Here is an 18,208-nt window from a genome sequence, read left to right as displayed (position 1 = left end):
GTCACCATTTTGTCGTGTGCTTTTTTAAAAAAAAAATGAACAAATGTTAATTTTATTTTTTTAAGACCAGAGAATCTTAAGAACTTTTACAATCATTGGAATCCCCTCCAGCAAGATTTTGACACCTTTCAAATCCTTAGAGATTGTGTTGGCTTTGTACGTGCGTAATATATAGCGTATTATTGAACAGAACAGCTGTCTTCATTTGGATGGCTAAGGTCCTTCTCTGGTTTATCATTCACTTTGCTTGTTTCATGGTGCACTTCTACACCTGTTTTCAATTTTAATTCACTGATAATTTCCTGAAGTAGTTCCTTGCTTTCACTGTGGGGTAGGTTGCTGAAGTAGTACGGAGGAACCAGCTGCACAAACCTAAAGAGAAATGTGCATTCAGGTTAAGCCGCTGATTTCACGAACATTCTTTGTGGATGTTACAATGTTTTATTTGTGATAAGCTGTCTCATTGCATTGTCTGCAGAAAGTTTAGCTATATCTGAACTTTGGTGTCAGTTGTACCTGAAAGTCTTAAAACCTTGTTAGAATTCTATAAAGTGAGCCCAGGTAAGATGTCACAAACATTTTGCTTTTACCAGTGCAAGAGACTTCTACTTCTCTAGAATGTAATTTTGCTACTCTAACCAATTGTAATCTACAGACCAATGAATTCAGCACCCAAAGTTATGTGCAGGAATTTGTATCAATTTTGTTCCTCTCTATGGGCATTGCCACAACGTGTTGACCAATTTGGTTACAGGCCTGGCCATGTAAATTTCAGCATCTCCCAATTCCAGCAAGGATCTGTGCCTCTGTGGCCAGAAGATTGCTTGTTCCCAAGTGACATTAGCATTATATCATAATGCTTTAAATGAAGCCTATGGAATAACATTATCACTTTTCTGTTCAAATGCTTCTGTGCTACTTGACTTTATCCTCTTAATTTTAGCCTGAGCACAATGTTGGTAAAAGCAGAATTTTAAATTTAGATCATTTTAACACTTAACTGGAGCAAGAGATAAACTTGAATGGATGCAAGTAACTGAATAGCATATCTTTAGAGGGTGATGAGTATTGTTAGGTCTGCTTTGTTCATGAATGAGTGAGACAAACACCAGGCTGAGTCGAAATCAGGGTTCTTTGTTCTTTATTACCGGATTGTAACACTTGCGACTAACAAAGTTAGTCGGAGAATGCATTCTGCCGTTATCAGCAAAATGGTGATTTTTTTTATACCCTTGGATACATGCTTAGAACATCATCATATCATTACTTGTCCAATGACTAAAACTGTTGCTATCCTTTCCCTGCTAGCTTCCTGCCTCTCAATCCATCAATGTCTCTCTTATCTTGTAAGTACAAGGATGCATTTACATCTTGTTACAGCCCTGTACATTCCCATCTCATGATGTTTTACCTAACAGGAGTACAAGGACACCTCCCCTTCTTGTTACTGCCCTGTACAGGGTAACTCCCTACACATTCCCATCTCATGATGTTTTACCTTACAGTATATGGAACAGGTTGCTAGAGGAAGTGGTTGAGAGAGGTACTATTGCAATGCTAAAGAAAATATCTAATAGATGAATGAAGAGGTTTAGAGGAATATGGGCCAAAAGCAGGCAGGCAGAACAGATTTAGGTCGGTGTGGGCAAGTTGGGTTGAAGGGCCTGTTTCCCTGTTGTATGACATGTAAAGTGAGGATGCCATTTGAGCAATAGATGTGCTCAAATGCACCTCATGACTTGTAAAATGGTTGCTATTTTCCCTACATTTCACAAATTTAACTTCTGTTAATTTTTGTTTTGTACATTTACTGCTGGGTTGTACAAGTGTAGCATTGATTATAAAGAACTTTGGGCAGATTAAGGTTGTGGAAAGCAGCACAGTTTATCTGGTTACAGTTAAGACATTACTGTCAGTTAAGAAAACACTTGTTTTCAGAGTTTAAATATAGTTCAGATGATCCTTTACAAGTAAATGGCAAAGGAACTGAAGACACCAGAGAGTGGAAGCAATCAATTAAAATGAGAGCATTGCAAAAATTAACTTTAATGGTTTGTAGCAGGGATTTTCACTTACATTTCAGGTGACACCTCTGAGACAATCCTAATGCAGTTGTTGTCTGATATTGTAAATTCATGGAACAAAACCCATTCTGGCTTTAATCTTTTAGAACAGTAGGTTGAGAAAGGGTGTAGCTGTGTTACATGTTTGTGTGTTAGCATAACATAATTCCCTAATCCGTCAACATCTCGAGCAGTCTAGGATAAAAGAATTGCATTGAAATGAGTTAAAAATGATCACTTTAAAAAATAGTTCACAATTTTAGGCTAAAGAGTTTGTTCAAAAGATTTTATATATTTTGCATCTTAAAGCAATTTTCAAACTTGCCTATTTATAAGGAATTTGTTTTTTTAATTTTTATTTGTACAGGCCCTTCATATGCTGACCCATATTCTTTTTTAAAAAAATACTAAACCTTCCCTATCTGTAATCCTCTATTTTTATTCCATTCATGATCTATTAAATACCACTAAGTTTTCAGCCTCCACCAGCATTCCAGGTACCCACAACTGTTTGGGGAAAAAAAATGCACCCTGATGACTGTCCCTCTTACCTATGCCTCTCAAAATCTTGTAGACCTCCAATCTCCTCTCATCCTTCTACACTCCAAAGAAAAAAGTCCCACCTTTCATGACTTTTAAATCTCTCTACCCTCTCCATATCCTTCCTGTAATGAGGTGACCAGAACTCTGTGTGATCTCACCAGTTGTAACATTACCTCTTGACTCTTGAACTCAATCCTCCTATTAATGAAGCCCAACATTCAATAGGCCTTAACTATCCTATCAACCTGCACAGCAACCTTGAGGGATGTATGGATTTGGACCCCAAGGTCCCTCTGTTCATCCACACTCTCAAGTAACCGACTATTAATCCTGTACTCAGCCTTCTGGTTTGTCCTTCCAAAATGTATCACCTCACTTATCCAGATCGAACTATTTGCCACTTCTCTGCCCAACTCTGCATCCTGAATGTATCCTTTTATAACCTATGACAACCTTCAGCACAACTCCAATCTTAGTGTCATCTGCAAACTTATTGACCTATCTTCATCCAGGTCATTTATATATAAAAAAAATCACAAAGAACAGGAGTCCCAGAACAGATCCCTGTGGAACTCCACTAGTCACTGCCTTCAGGTAAAATACTTTCCTTCTATTTCCACTCTTCTTTCTGCATGCAAGCCAATTTTTTATCCACACAGCTAAGGTTCCACTGATCCTGCACCTCATGACTTTCTGAACAATTCTCCCAAGGGGAACCTTGTCAAATACCTTATTAAAATTCATATAGTCATCCACTACCCTACCCACATCAATTTCTTTTGTTACCTCCTCAAAAAAAACTTCCCTTCATGAAGCCACGCCGACTATCCTTGAGGAGTCTGTACTTCTCCAAATGTTCATTGATGCTAACGTTAAGAATCTAATAGTTTGCACAGCAGATGCAAGACTCACTGGTCTATAATTCCCAAGATTCTCCCTTATATATATTTTTTTAAAAAGGCGACTAAATTTATCATTTTCCAATCCTCAGGCACCTCCACTACATCCAAAGAGGATTCAAGATCATAGCCACTGCCCCAGCTCTTTATTCCCTTATTTCCCACAGCTGCCTGGGGTACATCACGTCCAACCTGGATCTGTGATTTTAAAAAGATTCAACTCTTCTTTTTCCTTAATCTCAATACTCTCCAGCACACAAGCCTATTTTATTCCAACCTCACTCTGATCAAGACCTTTTCTCTTTGTGAATACTGAAGTATTCATTTAGGACCTCCAGGCAAATGTTGCCTCCTTTATCCTTCAGCGGCCCCACCTTCATTCTCATCATCTTTTTGTTCTTCACATGGACATAGAACGGAAGAATACCTTGGGGTTCTTCTAATCTTTCATGTCCCCTTCGAACTCTAAGACCATTCTTAAGCTCCTTCCTGCCTACCATATACTTCACATGAACCCTTCCTGTTTCCTATATTTAATGTGCACTCTCTTTCTCGACTACAATTTCTGTAATAGTCAAGAGGAAGAAGGAAGCATACATTAGATATGGGAATAATTCCTGTTTTGAATGTATGATTCCTAATACTGAATACAATTCCTGAAATATCAGCTGTACTTCTGAAATAGAGCCTAAGCTAGATAATCAATTAACATAAGAGTTAAGGAGAAAGTGCAGAGCCCTATATCAAAACTGGCAATTGAACATAAAACAATACAACATGAGGATAAGCTCTATGGTCCATGCTGAATGTAATGTCATGTTAAATATATTTTGTTGTTAGAAAGGGACATGCAAGAATTCTACCGTTAGCAATAAAGCCATTTCAGACAATTGTGAAAAGGTTTTTCCAAACATGTTTACCTGCATGAAGTAGCCAGACAACAAAGCTCTTTTCACATTCAATGAATTCTTCTGTGTGCCAAAAGCAGGTTCTGAAATGGGAAGCTCGATGCGCTGCATAATGTTCAGCAAGTCTGCACGGATGGCATCAGCTATCCTTAGAGCAGAACAATTTAAAAAGTTTTCACGACACCATTTTTCATCTTCAGGGACTGTTAAATTTTTTTTTAAAAAACAAGGAATTTTTTTAAAAACAATGACAGTTAAACTATCACAAATGATTGAATTAAAATAACTTAGTTTACTTACATTCATTTGATGAGATGATCTTGCTTTGCTTAAAAGCAGTATAAACATTTATAAGTGTAAAATGATCACCCTCTGGATGGAAGAATTTCCTTTGACAACTGTGTGCAACTTCCACTGGATTGGAAGATGAACCCACGAAACAACAGGGAGCTTTATGGAAGAGAAGATACAGAAGGCATTTACCTTTGCTGCATTTCCATGCCTTCAAAAGGTTAGTACAATTCCACAGAATGCTTTGTGTAGATTTCACTTGTAATCAATTGAAATTAAATTTTCTAAGACGTGAACTATTTATAACATTGTGTGCCAGTATGCCTTTAAAACATTTACTATAACACAACCACCTGACCCACAAATTAAGGCATTGTGTTGGTTAAAATAAGGGATTTTACAATAAATGTACCCTTTACCTTAATTGGCTGTTGTTAGCATGAGCTTTTAAGTTTAAAATAATAGTCTCTGTGAAGCCATCAAACTACAGCCAGTAGAAGAAAAAGTAGAAATTTGTGCAACATTTCTTGGAACTTCATTGAGTACAATTTGTTAAGACCTGATCACACATGATACATTAAATCATCAAATATCAGCCTTTGAAAATTAGGTTTTTAATGCTTGAAATTTAATTTTCTACAAAAGCACACCTTTTGAAATGGCACAGAAATACATGAAAATAATAGTATTCCATAAATTTCTTGACTATAATATGCCATAATGTTTAATTTAAAAAAAATAATTTTGGAAAAATTGTTGATTCAACTGTTTGTTTAAAGGTACACATTTATTCAATGAAATTACTAAGATATTGTCTTAATGAAGAATCCAGACCTGAAAGTTAACTGACCCATGAGTTCCTGTAGCAATTCTTTGTTCAAGATTCCTGCATCTGCAGCTTTTGTGTTTAATATACTTTTGTTTTCCATTAGATACTACCTTGCAAACATTATTTCCAGTTAAACAGAAAATTATTGAACTCTTGCTCCAATTATTCCCAACACAAGTTTGAGAAACAGCACGTTTTCTGTCTGGCATGTAGAAGTTCCCAGTGCTCAATACACTTTCCTTTCTCTGCCTCCCTCTACATATTTTATGTGGTTGTACTTTTCACTTTCAATTTGTTTCTCTCTCTGATAGTTTTTAACGTCATTACCTTGACAACTTTGGTGTGTACCCTGTCAGAGACATTCTCTCATCTCTCCACCATGTTCCCTTTCTACAACTTTAAATGCTTTCTCATTTCTGTTTCTGATCACCAGTTCTCTTTTATTCCCCCATTGCTGCTGTTTGACTTGAATGTTTCCATCATTTTCTTTTTTTTAAATTCAGGCCTTGCAGCACCTGCATAAATGAGACCATTCATGGTCAAAGTACCTGTCACCATGGCAGCTACTGTTAACACTTCATGCACACAATCAAATTCACAGGATGCAACAAGAGCTTTTGCCATTTGGGGACCCAGTGGGAATTCTGACATAACAATTCCAATCTCTGACAGATTTCCATCATCATCGAGGGCTGCAAGGTAATCAAGGTCTTCCAATGCCTGCATCAAGGCTTCAGGAGCTGCAAATAGAAAAGGCAATTTAGTAGATCAATGAGAATTTTCTTGATGTGGATTCAATAATGGATGATTAAAATCAAATGTTGTTTGAGATGTTAATCTGCCAGGTCAGCTAGCAATAAAAATACACTTTGCAACAATCCAGCTCGACAGGAAATTAAATTAATCTGGGATAATAAAAAAGTGACTCATTAATGTAGGTTATATTAGAGTTTTCACAAAAAAATTCTAGAACCAAATGGACTGGAAAAAAAAGAATCTTGTGAAATAAACAGCATAATATACTTTTTAAAACATGAAATCAGGGTTATGCCAGTGACCCCTTTCCATTAAAACGAAGTAGGTAATTTTATACAATTCTGGTTAACAAATTTTTTTTTTTATCTGGCAGCCCAAGTCCTAATGTGTGTAGTTTAACAAAACATTTGTCATTTAAACTTTTGAAAAATGTGGTATGTACAATTGTAAGATAAATGCTCATCAACACTTTGCAAATCAAGTCAATGTACTGACAAAAATGGTTGAAAACTGCTCTATCAAATGGGGTGCAACTGATGAAACGTCATTAAAGTAAGTGTACATTAATTTCAGGATCGAATAGTCTCAATAAACCCCCAAAAGACAGAATCAGTCCAATTTGAAAACATTTCTGCACAGTTAAAGTTTGACATCATTTTGGTGGTGCCTGAAAAACAACTTTGCTCTCAACGTCAGCAAGCCCAAGAGCATATTGTATAGGACCAAGGATGGGGATAGAAAGGGTAAGGAGGTTCTGCAAAGAGTTCAAGGAGTTAGGCACTGAGTTGAAGGACAGGACTGCGATCTCAGGATTCCTCCCCATGCCATGTGCTAGTGAGGTTAGAAATAGGACAATGCAGCTTAGCCTGTGCTTAAATAGATGGGGCAAGAGGGAGGGCTTCAGATATCTGGATCATTGGGCTCTCTTCCAGTGAAGGTGGGACCTGTACCAGCAAGACAGTTGGCATCTGAACTGGAGGGGGATTAATCCAGGTCCCTTTTATTGTCATGTAATATAGATGGGATACTTTAACTTTTGCCTGCCATAGAGCAGAAAAAGTCACCATTAGTATTGCCCCATCACTTCTTACAATATGAGAGAAAGAAGCAAAAGCAAGTCTATTCAGAGGTATTGAGTGTCTAAAGGATCCTGGCAGGAAGGTGCGAATGTGACTCTGGAGAGTTTAAACTAGTTTGGCATGGGTATGGGAGCCAGAACAAGAGGGCAGTGGGTGGAATATTTGATGCAGTGTGAAGGGAGTTTGAGAGAAAGGACAGAGAGTGAAGAAAACATAAATGTAGTCTGCTGGAGGGTTCGAAATGTGTTTATTTCAATGCAAATATTAGGAATAAGGGAGATGATCTTAGAGCAGGGATCAGTATGTGGAAATATGACATTGAGGCTATTACAGAGACTTGGCTGATGCAGGTATTGGGGTTTAGATGTTTTAAAGGGAATAGGGAGACAGGTAGCATTACTAATCAGGGAAAGTATAGCTGCAGAAAGGGAGAACCTCCTGGAGGGATTGTCTACTCAGTCAATGAGGTGGAGAGTGCCCAACTCTGCATTAACATCGATTCTCTGGTGTTTGCTAGCCTCCTCTCTGTTCTCCCTCCCTTTTCCCCTCCAGCTCTCCACTCCCCTCTGCATTTCACTGAAAATCTCTCTGCACTGGAACTGTGATTTTCTGAGCCTATTTAAGAGTCCATCACATTGGTATATTTCTGGAGTCAGGGGACAGATCAGAAAAGGACAGCTGTTTCACCTAATGTAAATTAGATTGAATTGTGAAAATCCATTTAATTCACCAATCTGGTAGTTTTGTTGTCATAGCTACTAAGAGTTTATACATTCATGATTATTCACATTAAATTTAAAAACTGCTCTGGTGTAATTTGAATCTGAATTGTTTGTCCGGGCCTCTGGGTTACTCGTTTGGCTGGAGGATACTGTTAGGTCTGCTTTGTTCATGAATGAGTGAGACAAACACCAGGCTGAGTCGAAATCAGGGTTCTTTGTTCTTTATTACCGGATTGTAACACTTGCGACTAACGATGTTAGCCGGAGAATGCATTCTGCCGTTATCAGCAAAATGGTGATTCTTTATACCCTTGGATACATGCTTAGAACATCATCATATCATTACTTGTCCAATGACTAAAACTGTTGCTATCCTTTCCCTGCTAGCTTCCTGCCTCTCAATCCATCAATGTCTCTCTTAAACTGTTGCTATCCTTTCCCTGCTAGCTTCCTGCCTCTCAATCCATCAATGTCTCTCTTATCTTGTAAGTACAAGGATGCATTCTGTTACTCCTTAGTACTGGGTGACTCCTTCTCCGGTCCCATCTCATGATGTTTTACCTAACAGGAGTACAAGGACACCTCCCCTTCTTGTTACTGCCCTGTACAGGGTAACTCCCTACACATTCCCATCTCATGATGTTTTACCTTACAATACCCATTTTGACTCTGGTGAAAGAGGAGCTATGAAACAAGATGCAGCATTTAAAATGTTCCGTGGCTTACAAATATGGATCGAGGCTAACATTTTTAACAGATTAACATCTTACAAAGTGGATCATTTCACTCGAACATTGTAGCTATAATATTACCTGGCCTTTCAATGAAGTCACATTGGCCCATGTCTGCGATATCCATTCTCTTTAAGAATAAAACCATGTGAGTGAGGTTTGATTCTAACACACAAGCTGGTGAAACGTCAGGCATCTCCTTATGAAATTCTTCAGTATATAGGCGAAAACATTTGCCTGAATAAATCAATTTGTTCAGGTAATTAAGTTAGGCATTTAATATGACAGAATACATCAATTACAAGAAAACATGCAGGTATTTGAATCATTCAGTGGAAAAAAAGTTTAGAAATAATTGTCAAGAGTTATGTTTATCTAAATACATCCACCAATTAAGGCAGACATTGGATGTAACGGATCAGGAGCATAAGGTATCACTAATGAAACGTAGCAGTGAAGAGATACAGTCACAATCTCAAAGAAGACAGGTGTCAGTTAAGGCTTGTGCCTTTGCACAAAACCTCATGAAATCTTCTGAGGGAGTGAAGCTATTCTTCAGAACTAATGGGAAATCCTAGTCACCCAAACCTCAGTTGTCATGCTGCACTATGTAGCCGATGTTTGGAAATGTCAGAGGACATGTTTCAACCCACCACTGACTCATTCACAGAAGCATACAAGAGAATGACCACTTGTATCTGCTGCACAATGCTGCCCAACAATAATGATTCATGCTGGACTATTTCCTGTACCTTGGGAACTACATATCAGTGATTAAATTTGCCACTGCCTTCATTGCACCTGCACAGACCCTGGTCAATTGATATTCAGAGAATATCTGGTACAAAACTTAGTTTATGAAAGCAGGAGCCCCATCCTCAAATCAACATTTAAGACCCTAGTATTTGTTCCAGTCAGATGTCTCCACTAAACAGGATTTTTTTTGTGTGTGTGCTTGATATCAGACTCCAGAAACTGACACTTGACTCAAATATCTTCACGGTAAGAGACCAGGGTACAATTTAAGGATTATGTATAGAGCATTCTTGCAGAAACTCATTCATTTAATTGACATGGGAATTTCCAGTCTACAACCAAAATGGGAAAGGAACATCTGAGGTACTATTGAAAACCTCAAAGCCAATGTGCTGGGAGCACACAGAAGGCCAGCATAATCCTAGGAAGGACTGCAGCTGCTCAGAAACAACCCACCCCAGAGGCACCTCCTACCTCCATCAATAGAAGAGTTTGTGTTCTCTTAACTGGCCTCATCAACCACCTCACAGCCAAAACAGAAAGCTGACAAAGTAAGTTATCCACCATCACAATGGAGAGGAGGAGGAGGAGGAGGAAAAGAAAGAAGTCTTAGGCATTCAATGATCAGCGTCAATCACTTTTGTGACATACATAAAATAGGGCATCGTCTTCAACTACTGCCTGTACACTCATGACTGCATAGTCAAGTTCAGCTCCAACTCAATCCACAATTTAGCATTGTGCTGAATACTTTATCAAACTTCGACAGGTTCACTGTGGAAAGTATACTATCTGGTTGTCACAGTTTAGCTTGGGAATTCAATGGCCCATGAATGCAGAAATAAACATAGCCAGATCAAGAATCAATAAGGCTATCAACTTCATAAAAGATCCTCTGGTCACAACTACCTTCAGGCAGAAGTTTGAAGACCAACACATCGAGGTTAAAGAACAGTTTCTCTCCTCCCCCACTCCCCCCCCCAACAGATATCAAGCTCTTATTACCGTAATCGGGGACTTCAACACCACAAAAGGATTGTCTGCACTATTGCAAAGTCACTTTTATTGTATGAGGACAACTGAATATCATCTATGTTGTTGGAATGTATTGTCTCTTTTTAATTTAATAAGCACCTTTAATTGATTTTGTATTTTTTTTAAAAAAAGTGCCTGGTTGGCTGCAGCAAGTAAATATTTCAGTGCATGTATACAGTGCATGTATACAATGTATACAGTAATATGACAATAAATCCCATCTTTCACTCAGATTCAGTAGATCAAGCTCAAACATTATTTTTAAATATAAAACACTTTGGATACATATGTACTATGTTTAAAAGAAATGTTGTATCAAACAATATGAGTTTTTACCTGTTTTAGCTGAGCCTATGAGTTGTGTTCGTATCTTAGCCTGAATTTTGCTGATGGGTCTCATCACTAAAGATTCAGCTCGAATTCTGGGATTATAGACCTAGACATAAAGTGACAATGTGAATTAATCCTGAAAGCACAGACACATTGAGCAGAATTTGGGGTGTTTTTTTGCCATCAGTCTATACACCTTATTCAGAGACTGCCTCTAAATATAGAGGCTGAAATATTCACAAAGACAGAGGGTTCTCCAATAGGCAGTGCTTACAACTCCTCTAGTTGCACACTCCTATTATATAACAATCAGTGAATTAAGATCAAATATTTTGCTCTGGGAACGGGCATTTGTTTTCAGTTAAACCAGCTCACTGCACGAGGTATTTTGTGACAAATAAACTTAAATCTGAAATTAAAAAGTACGGTATCCATGTTGTGACTGGTACAGCATTATTTAATTCACATTACTTAGACCCAAAGCACTGGTTGGTCATAGTCAAGATGAATCACGTGAAAACTTCAGCTTTTAATGCATCTCCAAAATTACCAGTAGATTGGAGATAGATTTTAAGTCGATTATTAGTGTGCTAACCTAAAAGTAAACCGATCTGAAACAATTTGAGTAACATTGGTGATTCAAGTGTTATCTTCCACCACCATTAGTATTTTCCTGAGGATCTATGGAATCAGTGTAAATTCATTTCTACAACTTCTTCATGTTTCAAAGCTTTCTGTAGATTCATGATAGTACAGCTGTTTCAAAAGTCCAGAGGCTTGAAGACACATTGGTAGAGTTTGAGATACAAGGAATAGAAAATTCATCTTTAAAACATCAAGATTAAGTTCTGTTACACAAGCAGGGCTTTTATGAGACATTGAAATTTGAGCATGTTCCTCTAGTTCGGTCGTTAATTTTAACCAGAAAGTTGCAATATTGGTTCTACACTTGATTCCAAGTCTCATGTAGCTTGAATGTTTGGTCAATCGCACATATAAGGGCTCCTGAGGCAATAGCAAGGCCCTGTAGTCGACGGATCTGGATTGAACCTCTGTTCTTTGTTATCCCATTCACTCGCTTAGCCTGAAGATTTTAAACCATACAAATTGTTCATGAATCTTCACAAAAAATATATACTGCAAAAGGAAATATTGGGTATACAATTATTTTTAAATCACAGTGCTCCCTACAAAACACTGCTAAAGCATACATCGCCGATTGGAATACCAAAGAATCCCTGGCCCATTTGCACAACCACTACTCAATCCTGTTAAATCACTCACTGACAGGGATTGACAACCAGTAAGTAGTCTGCTCCAAGTACTTCAGAGGGGCAGCACGTTTAGTGTGGTGGTTTGCACTATGCTCTTACAGCACCAATGACTCAAATTTGAATCCAGCACTGGGTGTAAGGAGTTTATAAATTCTCCCCATGGCTGCATGGTTTCCTCTAGGTGATCCAGTTTCCTTCCACATTCAAAAGATGTAAGGGGTTAGCAGGTTCATTGACCGCATGGATGCATTTGGATGGCATGGGCTCATAGACCTGAAGAGCCCTGTTGCTGGGCTGGATCTCTACATTTAATTTAAAATACAATACATGCAAAAATACAAGTTAGTTGACTGAAAATGGTTAAAATGATCCAATAGAAAAGATTGTACTAAGTACAAGATATTTACTGGTTTGCTCGCAAAACAATCTCTCTTGCTCCATTTTGGTACATGTGACACTAAACCTGAACAGATATGGTGTAGGATTCTGGATAGGAGGTGCCAGAATATTTGTGAATAGTTCTATTTTGTGCAGCCCTCCTATATACTCATTCAATGTTCCATTGCAAAAGAATATGAAGTTTTGGGTTGAAACAATACTTTGTAAATGCCGAATAACTTTATATCCTTTGAAATCTTCTTCTTTGGCTTGGCTTCGTTGTCAAAGATTTATGGAGGGGTAAATGTCCACGTCAGCTGCAGGCTCGTTTGTGGCTGACAAGTCCGATGCGGGACAGGCAGACACGGTTGCAGGGGAAAATTGGTTAGTTGGGGTTGGGTGTTGGGTTTTTCCTCCTTTGTCTTTTGTCAGAGAGGTGGGCTCTGCGGTCTTCTTCAAAGGAGGTTGCTGCCCGCCGAACTGTGAGGCGCCAAGATGCACGGTTTGAGGCGAGATCAGCCCACTGGCAGAGGTCAATGTGGCAGGCACCAAGAGATTTCTTTAGGCAGTCCTTGTACCTCTTCTTCGGTGCATCTCTGACACGATGGCCAGTGGAGAGCTCGCCATAGAACACGATCTTGGGGAGGCGATGGTCCTCCATTCTAGAGATGTGACCTACCCAGCGCAGTTGGATCTTCAACAGCGTGGATTCGATGCTGTCGGCCTCAGCCATCTCGAGTACTTCGATGTTAGGGATGAAGTCGCTCCAATGAATGTTGAGGATGGAGAGGAGACAACGCTGGTGGAAGCGTTCTAGGAGCCGTAGGTGGTGCCGGTAGAGGACCCATGATTCGGAGCCGAACAGGAGTGTGGGTATGACAACGGCTCTGTATACGCTTATCTTTGTGTGGTTTTTCAGTTGGTTGTTTTTCCAGACTCTTTTGTGTAGTCTTCCAAAGGCGCTATTTGCCTTGGTGAGTCTTGTTGTTTGGCCTGGAAGTCAGCCTGAAGAAAACTGAGGTCCTCCATCAGCCAGCTCCCTACCATGACTACCAGCCCCCCCCCCCCCCCCCACATCTCCATTGGGCACACAAAACTCCAGCCCCCCCCCCCATCTCCATCGGGCACACAAAACTCAAAACGGTCAACCAGTTTACCTATCTCGGCTGCACCATTTCATAGGATGCAAGGATCCTTTGAAATATAGCATATTTATTAAACAAAATCTGCTACAGAAGTAGTCTACTCACTTTCCTTCTCTCCATGCCTACATCAATGACAAAATTCACATTTTCTCTGCAAAGCAAGGACTCTCCCACACTTGTAGTCAGTATCACCCTCCTTCTGTATCGATCTCCATTCTGCTCCAACCAGCCTAGAGACGTCGTCTGCTCTGGATAAAGAGGAATTGGCACTAATTCTCCCAGCATTGGATGCGGTTTAGAAGCTTCTTGTCCAATAATCTTGTAGGCTTCATCAATTTCCTGCATGTATATAAATATATCATTTATTACAGAAAAGACAGCAAAAAATTTTTTGTTCTTTAAGAGATACAGTTCAATCAGACAAAATGATACCGGTTTGATTCCTTGACTCAAATGCAAGACTGAACAATGTTTCAGGGTCGTCAATTTTATGATTTATTGCAACTGTCCAATTGCAGTGATTTGGGTAAGACAAACAAAAAGCTATTTACCCTTCAACGACCATAACCAAAAGCACATATCTCTATATATTGAATATAGTTAAGATGTTCCATCATCGATAACTCTATCAACACTCCTTATGCCTCACAAAGCAAAGTTACCAGAGCAGCAAGTGCACTCCAAAACAGATGAAAGCAGAGAAATTGATCAAGCAACAGGAGATACAAAATTGATTTGCAAATTTCAGAAGAGCGATGTTAAAACATTGAAAGACTGAATAATCGTTAGCAACAAGTACCAATGACATTTCTGGAACAGGACAAGCCGGAAGTAACCCCCATCTCAATAGAGGATTTAAAAAAATGCAGCAGTCACTTTTTAAATGTCAGAATAGCCAAGAAATGTAGTTATTTATGTCCCTCAAATAATCAATAGTTTTACAATGTCATTATGATTAGAAGTAGCTCATCTTCAGTCAAGAGTTAAATGGACCTTAATAGATAGGAAGATATCAGCCACCAGTTGCACTCATTTTTGATGCATGGTTCTAATGGTCGATTCTTCACAGACTTGCCTGCTGTCTATTCAACATCATTTCTGTATTTTGTTTTTTTTAGGAGGAATGTAAAAGAAACAAGCAAAGAGCTCACCTTTTTACAGGACAAAAAAATTGCAACATCGCCCTTCTCCCTTGTGTTATGTATGTTAAATAGCAGTCTAAGAGCTGATAAAAAATAATTTTCTTGATGTATGCAACTGTAAACAACTTCAAATGGACAGCCATCGGGCTCTTCATTCTCCACTTGTATTAGAGGCCCTGCACCATAATAAGTATGCAGCTTATTCGACATGTGAGGGGAGGTTATTACAACAACCTTTAGTTCTGGTCTCTGTCTCACAATGTCTTTCAGAAGACCCAGTAGCATATCTGTAGAAACAGTTCTTTTGTGAGTTTCATCCACAATGATAACTGCATAATGTTCCAATAAGGGGTCTGACATCATCTCTCGCAGAAGCATATCATCTGTGCTATACCTAAGGAATTAGGAGAATATTATTTGGACGTCTCGATTTGAACATGCTGAAAGGAAAAAAAGAACAGTTGAAAGGTTACAGACAAGTTTTGAAAAAAATTTTCTCCCAATACACAACCCTTCTCCTGAGCTATCAAGGATGATCAAAGAGGAGTACCATACGTTTTTCAAGCCTGACAGGATTCCAGGGGAATGGCAGAGGGAGCAGATTTTCAATCAATTGGAATGTGGAATTAAGTTTGACATGATGAGTTGGCAACAGTGAGTCTCAGTTTGACAACCTTACCGATTAGTTCTGAAAAACTGCTGGTGTGGAGAGGAAATGCAAAGAATGGAATTTACTGCTTCTTTTTGAATTTAGCTCAAAATATATTCGAGCCTATGGATTGGTTGGGTTGGGGAATGGGGGGGCAGTCTCTTTGTTGGAAAAAAAGAGATGGGTGTAATCTACTCGTGTCTTTCCAATTTATCCCAACTACCAATTTAAAAGTATCAATATCAAATAATTTCAATATCAAATAACCTCTCCTGTCAGGATATGAATAATCCATAGCCTTTTCAAATGTAAAAGAGAGCAAGAACTAAAATTAGAGTGGAGTTATGGAAAAAAAAGTATATCTTTATCTTAAATTTCTGTACCATACATATTGTCTAATGCATAAATAAATGGTACAGCCTCAGGTTAGTTGCCAGTTAAGAGATACTCCTTTGAATTCAAGTTATTCAAGTTATTGTTCGGGTGTGTGCAGCATAGAATTTGCACAGTATCATTTTTATAATGTCTACGTTAGATGAGATAGAAGTTAAAAAAAATTTTGCCAAGTTTCAATGGCAAGTATTTTCCCCTGACTTAGTAAAAAGCTATTTTAAATCAGGCCAAATTTTTTAAAGAAACATTTACTCTTTGAAGTTGAATTATATAATTCTTTTGTTCAACTTTTGTTTCACTCAGATTTCTTTTATCATGCTCCCCCTCCTGCTGATCTTCCTCATTTTAATCCATTTTCTTTGTCCCTCATTACTATGGCATTCTCTTGTTAATCCTTATACAGACTAACGTAAATGGGAAGGAGCAGCATATGGCATCAGCTTGCCTGAAGGAGGACATGCAGCTGCAGGACCCCCCCCCCCCCCCATTTATTTCCTGTTTCAATGGAATGATGGTTCACAAAGGTCACCAGAAGGAGATAGAAATACACAGACCTCAGGATGGTTTCATTGATGCAACAGTTTTCAAATGGAATTACGTAGCCCACTTCATGGCCGATGTTGACATCCATCTCATCTGCCACGCGAAGAGCAAGGCCCACAGCTGTCTGCTTGTGCGTCTGTGTACACACAACAGCCCCATGCTGAGAGTTGAGGGAAAGAGAATATTCTGCACACCACTGGGGAATCTGCAGAATATAACAAAGGAAACAATCAGGGTGAGAGCAGCCTTGGTCAGCAAAGACCGGACAGTTAATTAGTTTATTAGAATACTCTTGTCATACATCAATTTCGATACATGCATTGCCAATATGTTCTCAGTTACAGGTACACACATAAATGTTAGTGAGGAAACAAAATGGATGTGCACAAGGTTTCCCTAACTTCATGAGCTCTGATCATTTTCCTGATAGATCAGCTACAAATTACTTAAAGGTTTTGATGGCAGTTTCCTTTAAATTTGGCAGGAATGGTGGATGCAGTATAAAGATTGTACTGTGAATAGACTTGCTGTTCCCACTAAAATCAAACCCAAACACATCTCCTATAGTTCTCCTCAGCTTACGATCAACATCATTTATACTGGTTATCCTTTAGTTTTGTTATTGATTGTTTTAGCTTATTAATGTTTGGTATTTTTAGAACATTATTCCACTCTTTGAAATATTCCATTCTCCTTCCTCTTTTCCCTCCACCACCTTGCCTTCAATCTGAATTGATAGCTACTGACATAAGAAGAAAAAACACTGAGTGCTCATGAGCTGCAGTCAAACAAAAGGTGAAGAAAATCTATTCTAGGGGTAATGTGGAGGGGGGAAGCCACAGCTCAGTCATATCCCAATGGACTCATAGGAGGCAGGCACAGATTGCACACTGAAAGATTTGATTGACCTCAGTGGATAGGGTGATAAAGAGGGCCCCTCATGTCACACTGACCTCCATCAATCAGGCCAATGAACGTCAAGGTGTGCAAGTTATGATGCAGCTCCATAAAACTCTGGAGAGGCAGTTCTGGGGGCTGCATTACAGGAATGGTCTGGAGGCTCCGGAGATGGCGCAGAAGTGTTCAATCTGCCCTGAAGTAAGGTCAGGGTAGCAGGAACTTTGTTCGACACGCTGCCTGTAACCAGAAGGAAGGCTCCTTCCTTCAGCTGTTTCTGAGATACATTTTTGATACTATTGGCGCCCCCCACCCCCCCCAAACAGTGGGTGGGGGTGAAACACAAGTCAAGGCCGCCCTCCAACAAGCTGCCGGGAGAACATGACGGACACAGTCCTACCTGACTGCTTTTGCCCACGCAGGCATCTCCGGACAGGATGATGTACTGATGGTCCAGTAAACTCGCCATGAAGACATCCTTGGCTTCCCACACCGGCAGCCGCTTCCTTGCTTGCAGGAGCTTGTAATAGCGAGAGGAATAAGGCAGGCCATCAAAGGGATTCATCTCCAAGTCGGCGACACGGGCTAAAACTTCATCGCCGCTGTCCGACGGACACCCCTGTGGGTCGAGCTGTGCCCGGTCCTGGCTTGCAGTGGCCAGCCGGGGAGTCGCCATCAACAGCTCCGGTCAGGACAAAGGGAGCGCAGCCCTGCAACGAGGCGGAGGGTCCCTGTGGCTGCCCCCCACCCCCACCCCTCACCCCTCACCCTCACCCCCACCCCTCACCCCTCACCCTCACCCCCACCCCTCACCCCCACCCCTCACCCCTCACCCCCACCCCTCA

At 39.6% G+C, this 18,208-nt stretch overlaps 1 protein-coding gene across 3 annotated transcripts in view; it reads right to left on the bottom strand.

The window, feature by feature from the left end:
• Window positions 1-7: 7 nt before the first annotated feature.
• dhx32b (DEAH (Asp-Glu-Ala-His) box polypeptide 32b) overlaps window positions 8-18,208 on the bottom strand; it is a 48,816-nt gene continuing 30,615 nt past the window's right edge. Inside the window, exons 2-12 of one of the 3 annotated variants that reach the window (XM_069899701.1) lie at window positions 17,764-17,883; window positions 16,478-16,671; window positions 14,891-15,275; window positions 13,845-14,078; window positions 10,949-11,048; window positions 8,903-9,058; window positions 6,082-6,273; window positions 4,714-4,863; window positions 4,426-4,616; window positions 2,077-2,258; window positions 8-372 (exon numbers count right to left, since the gene is read on the bottom strand). In XM_069899701.1, coding sequence (XP_069755802.1) covers window positions 180-372; window positions 2,077-2,258; window positions 4,426-4,616; window positions 4,714-4,863; window positions 6,082-6,273; window positions 8,903-9,058; window positions 10,949-11,048; window positions 13,845-14,078; window positions 14,891-15,275; window positions 16,478-16,671; window positions 17,764-17,832 — 2,046 coding nt within the window. In that variant the 5' untranslated portion in view covers window positions 17,833-17,883 and the 3' untranslated portion in view covers window positions 8-179. Of the gene's footprint in view, window positions 373-2,076; window positions 2,259-4,425; window positions 4,617-4,713; window positions 4,864-6,081; window positions 6,274-8,902; window positions 9,059-10,948; window positions 11,049-13,844; window positions 14,079-14,890; window positions 15,276-16,477; window positions 16,672-17,763; window positions 18,104-18,208 lie in introns of those variants that run through there. The other 2 variants (XM_069899700.1, XM_069899702.1) reach the window with 2 other exon arrangements.

The sequence above is a fragment of the Narcine bancroftii genome, chromosome 10 (genome assembly GCF_036971445.1).
Source record: "Narcine bancroftii isolate sNarBan1 chromosome 10, sNarBan1.hap1, whole genome shotgun sequence".
NCBI classification, from domain to species: Eukaryota; Metazoa; Chordata; class Chondrichthyes; order Torpediniformes; family Narcinidae; genus Narcine; species Narcine bancroftii.
The sequence above is the reverse complement of the archived record's forward strand: the minus strand, read 5'-3'. Positions and strand labels throughout refer to the sequence as shown.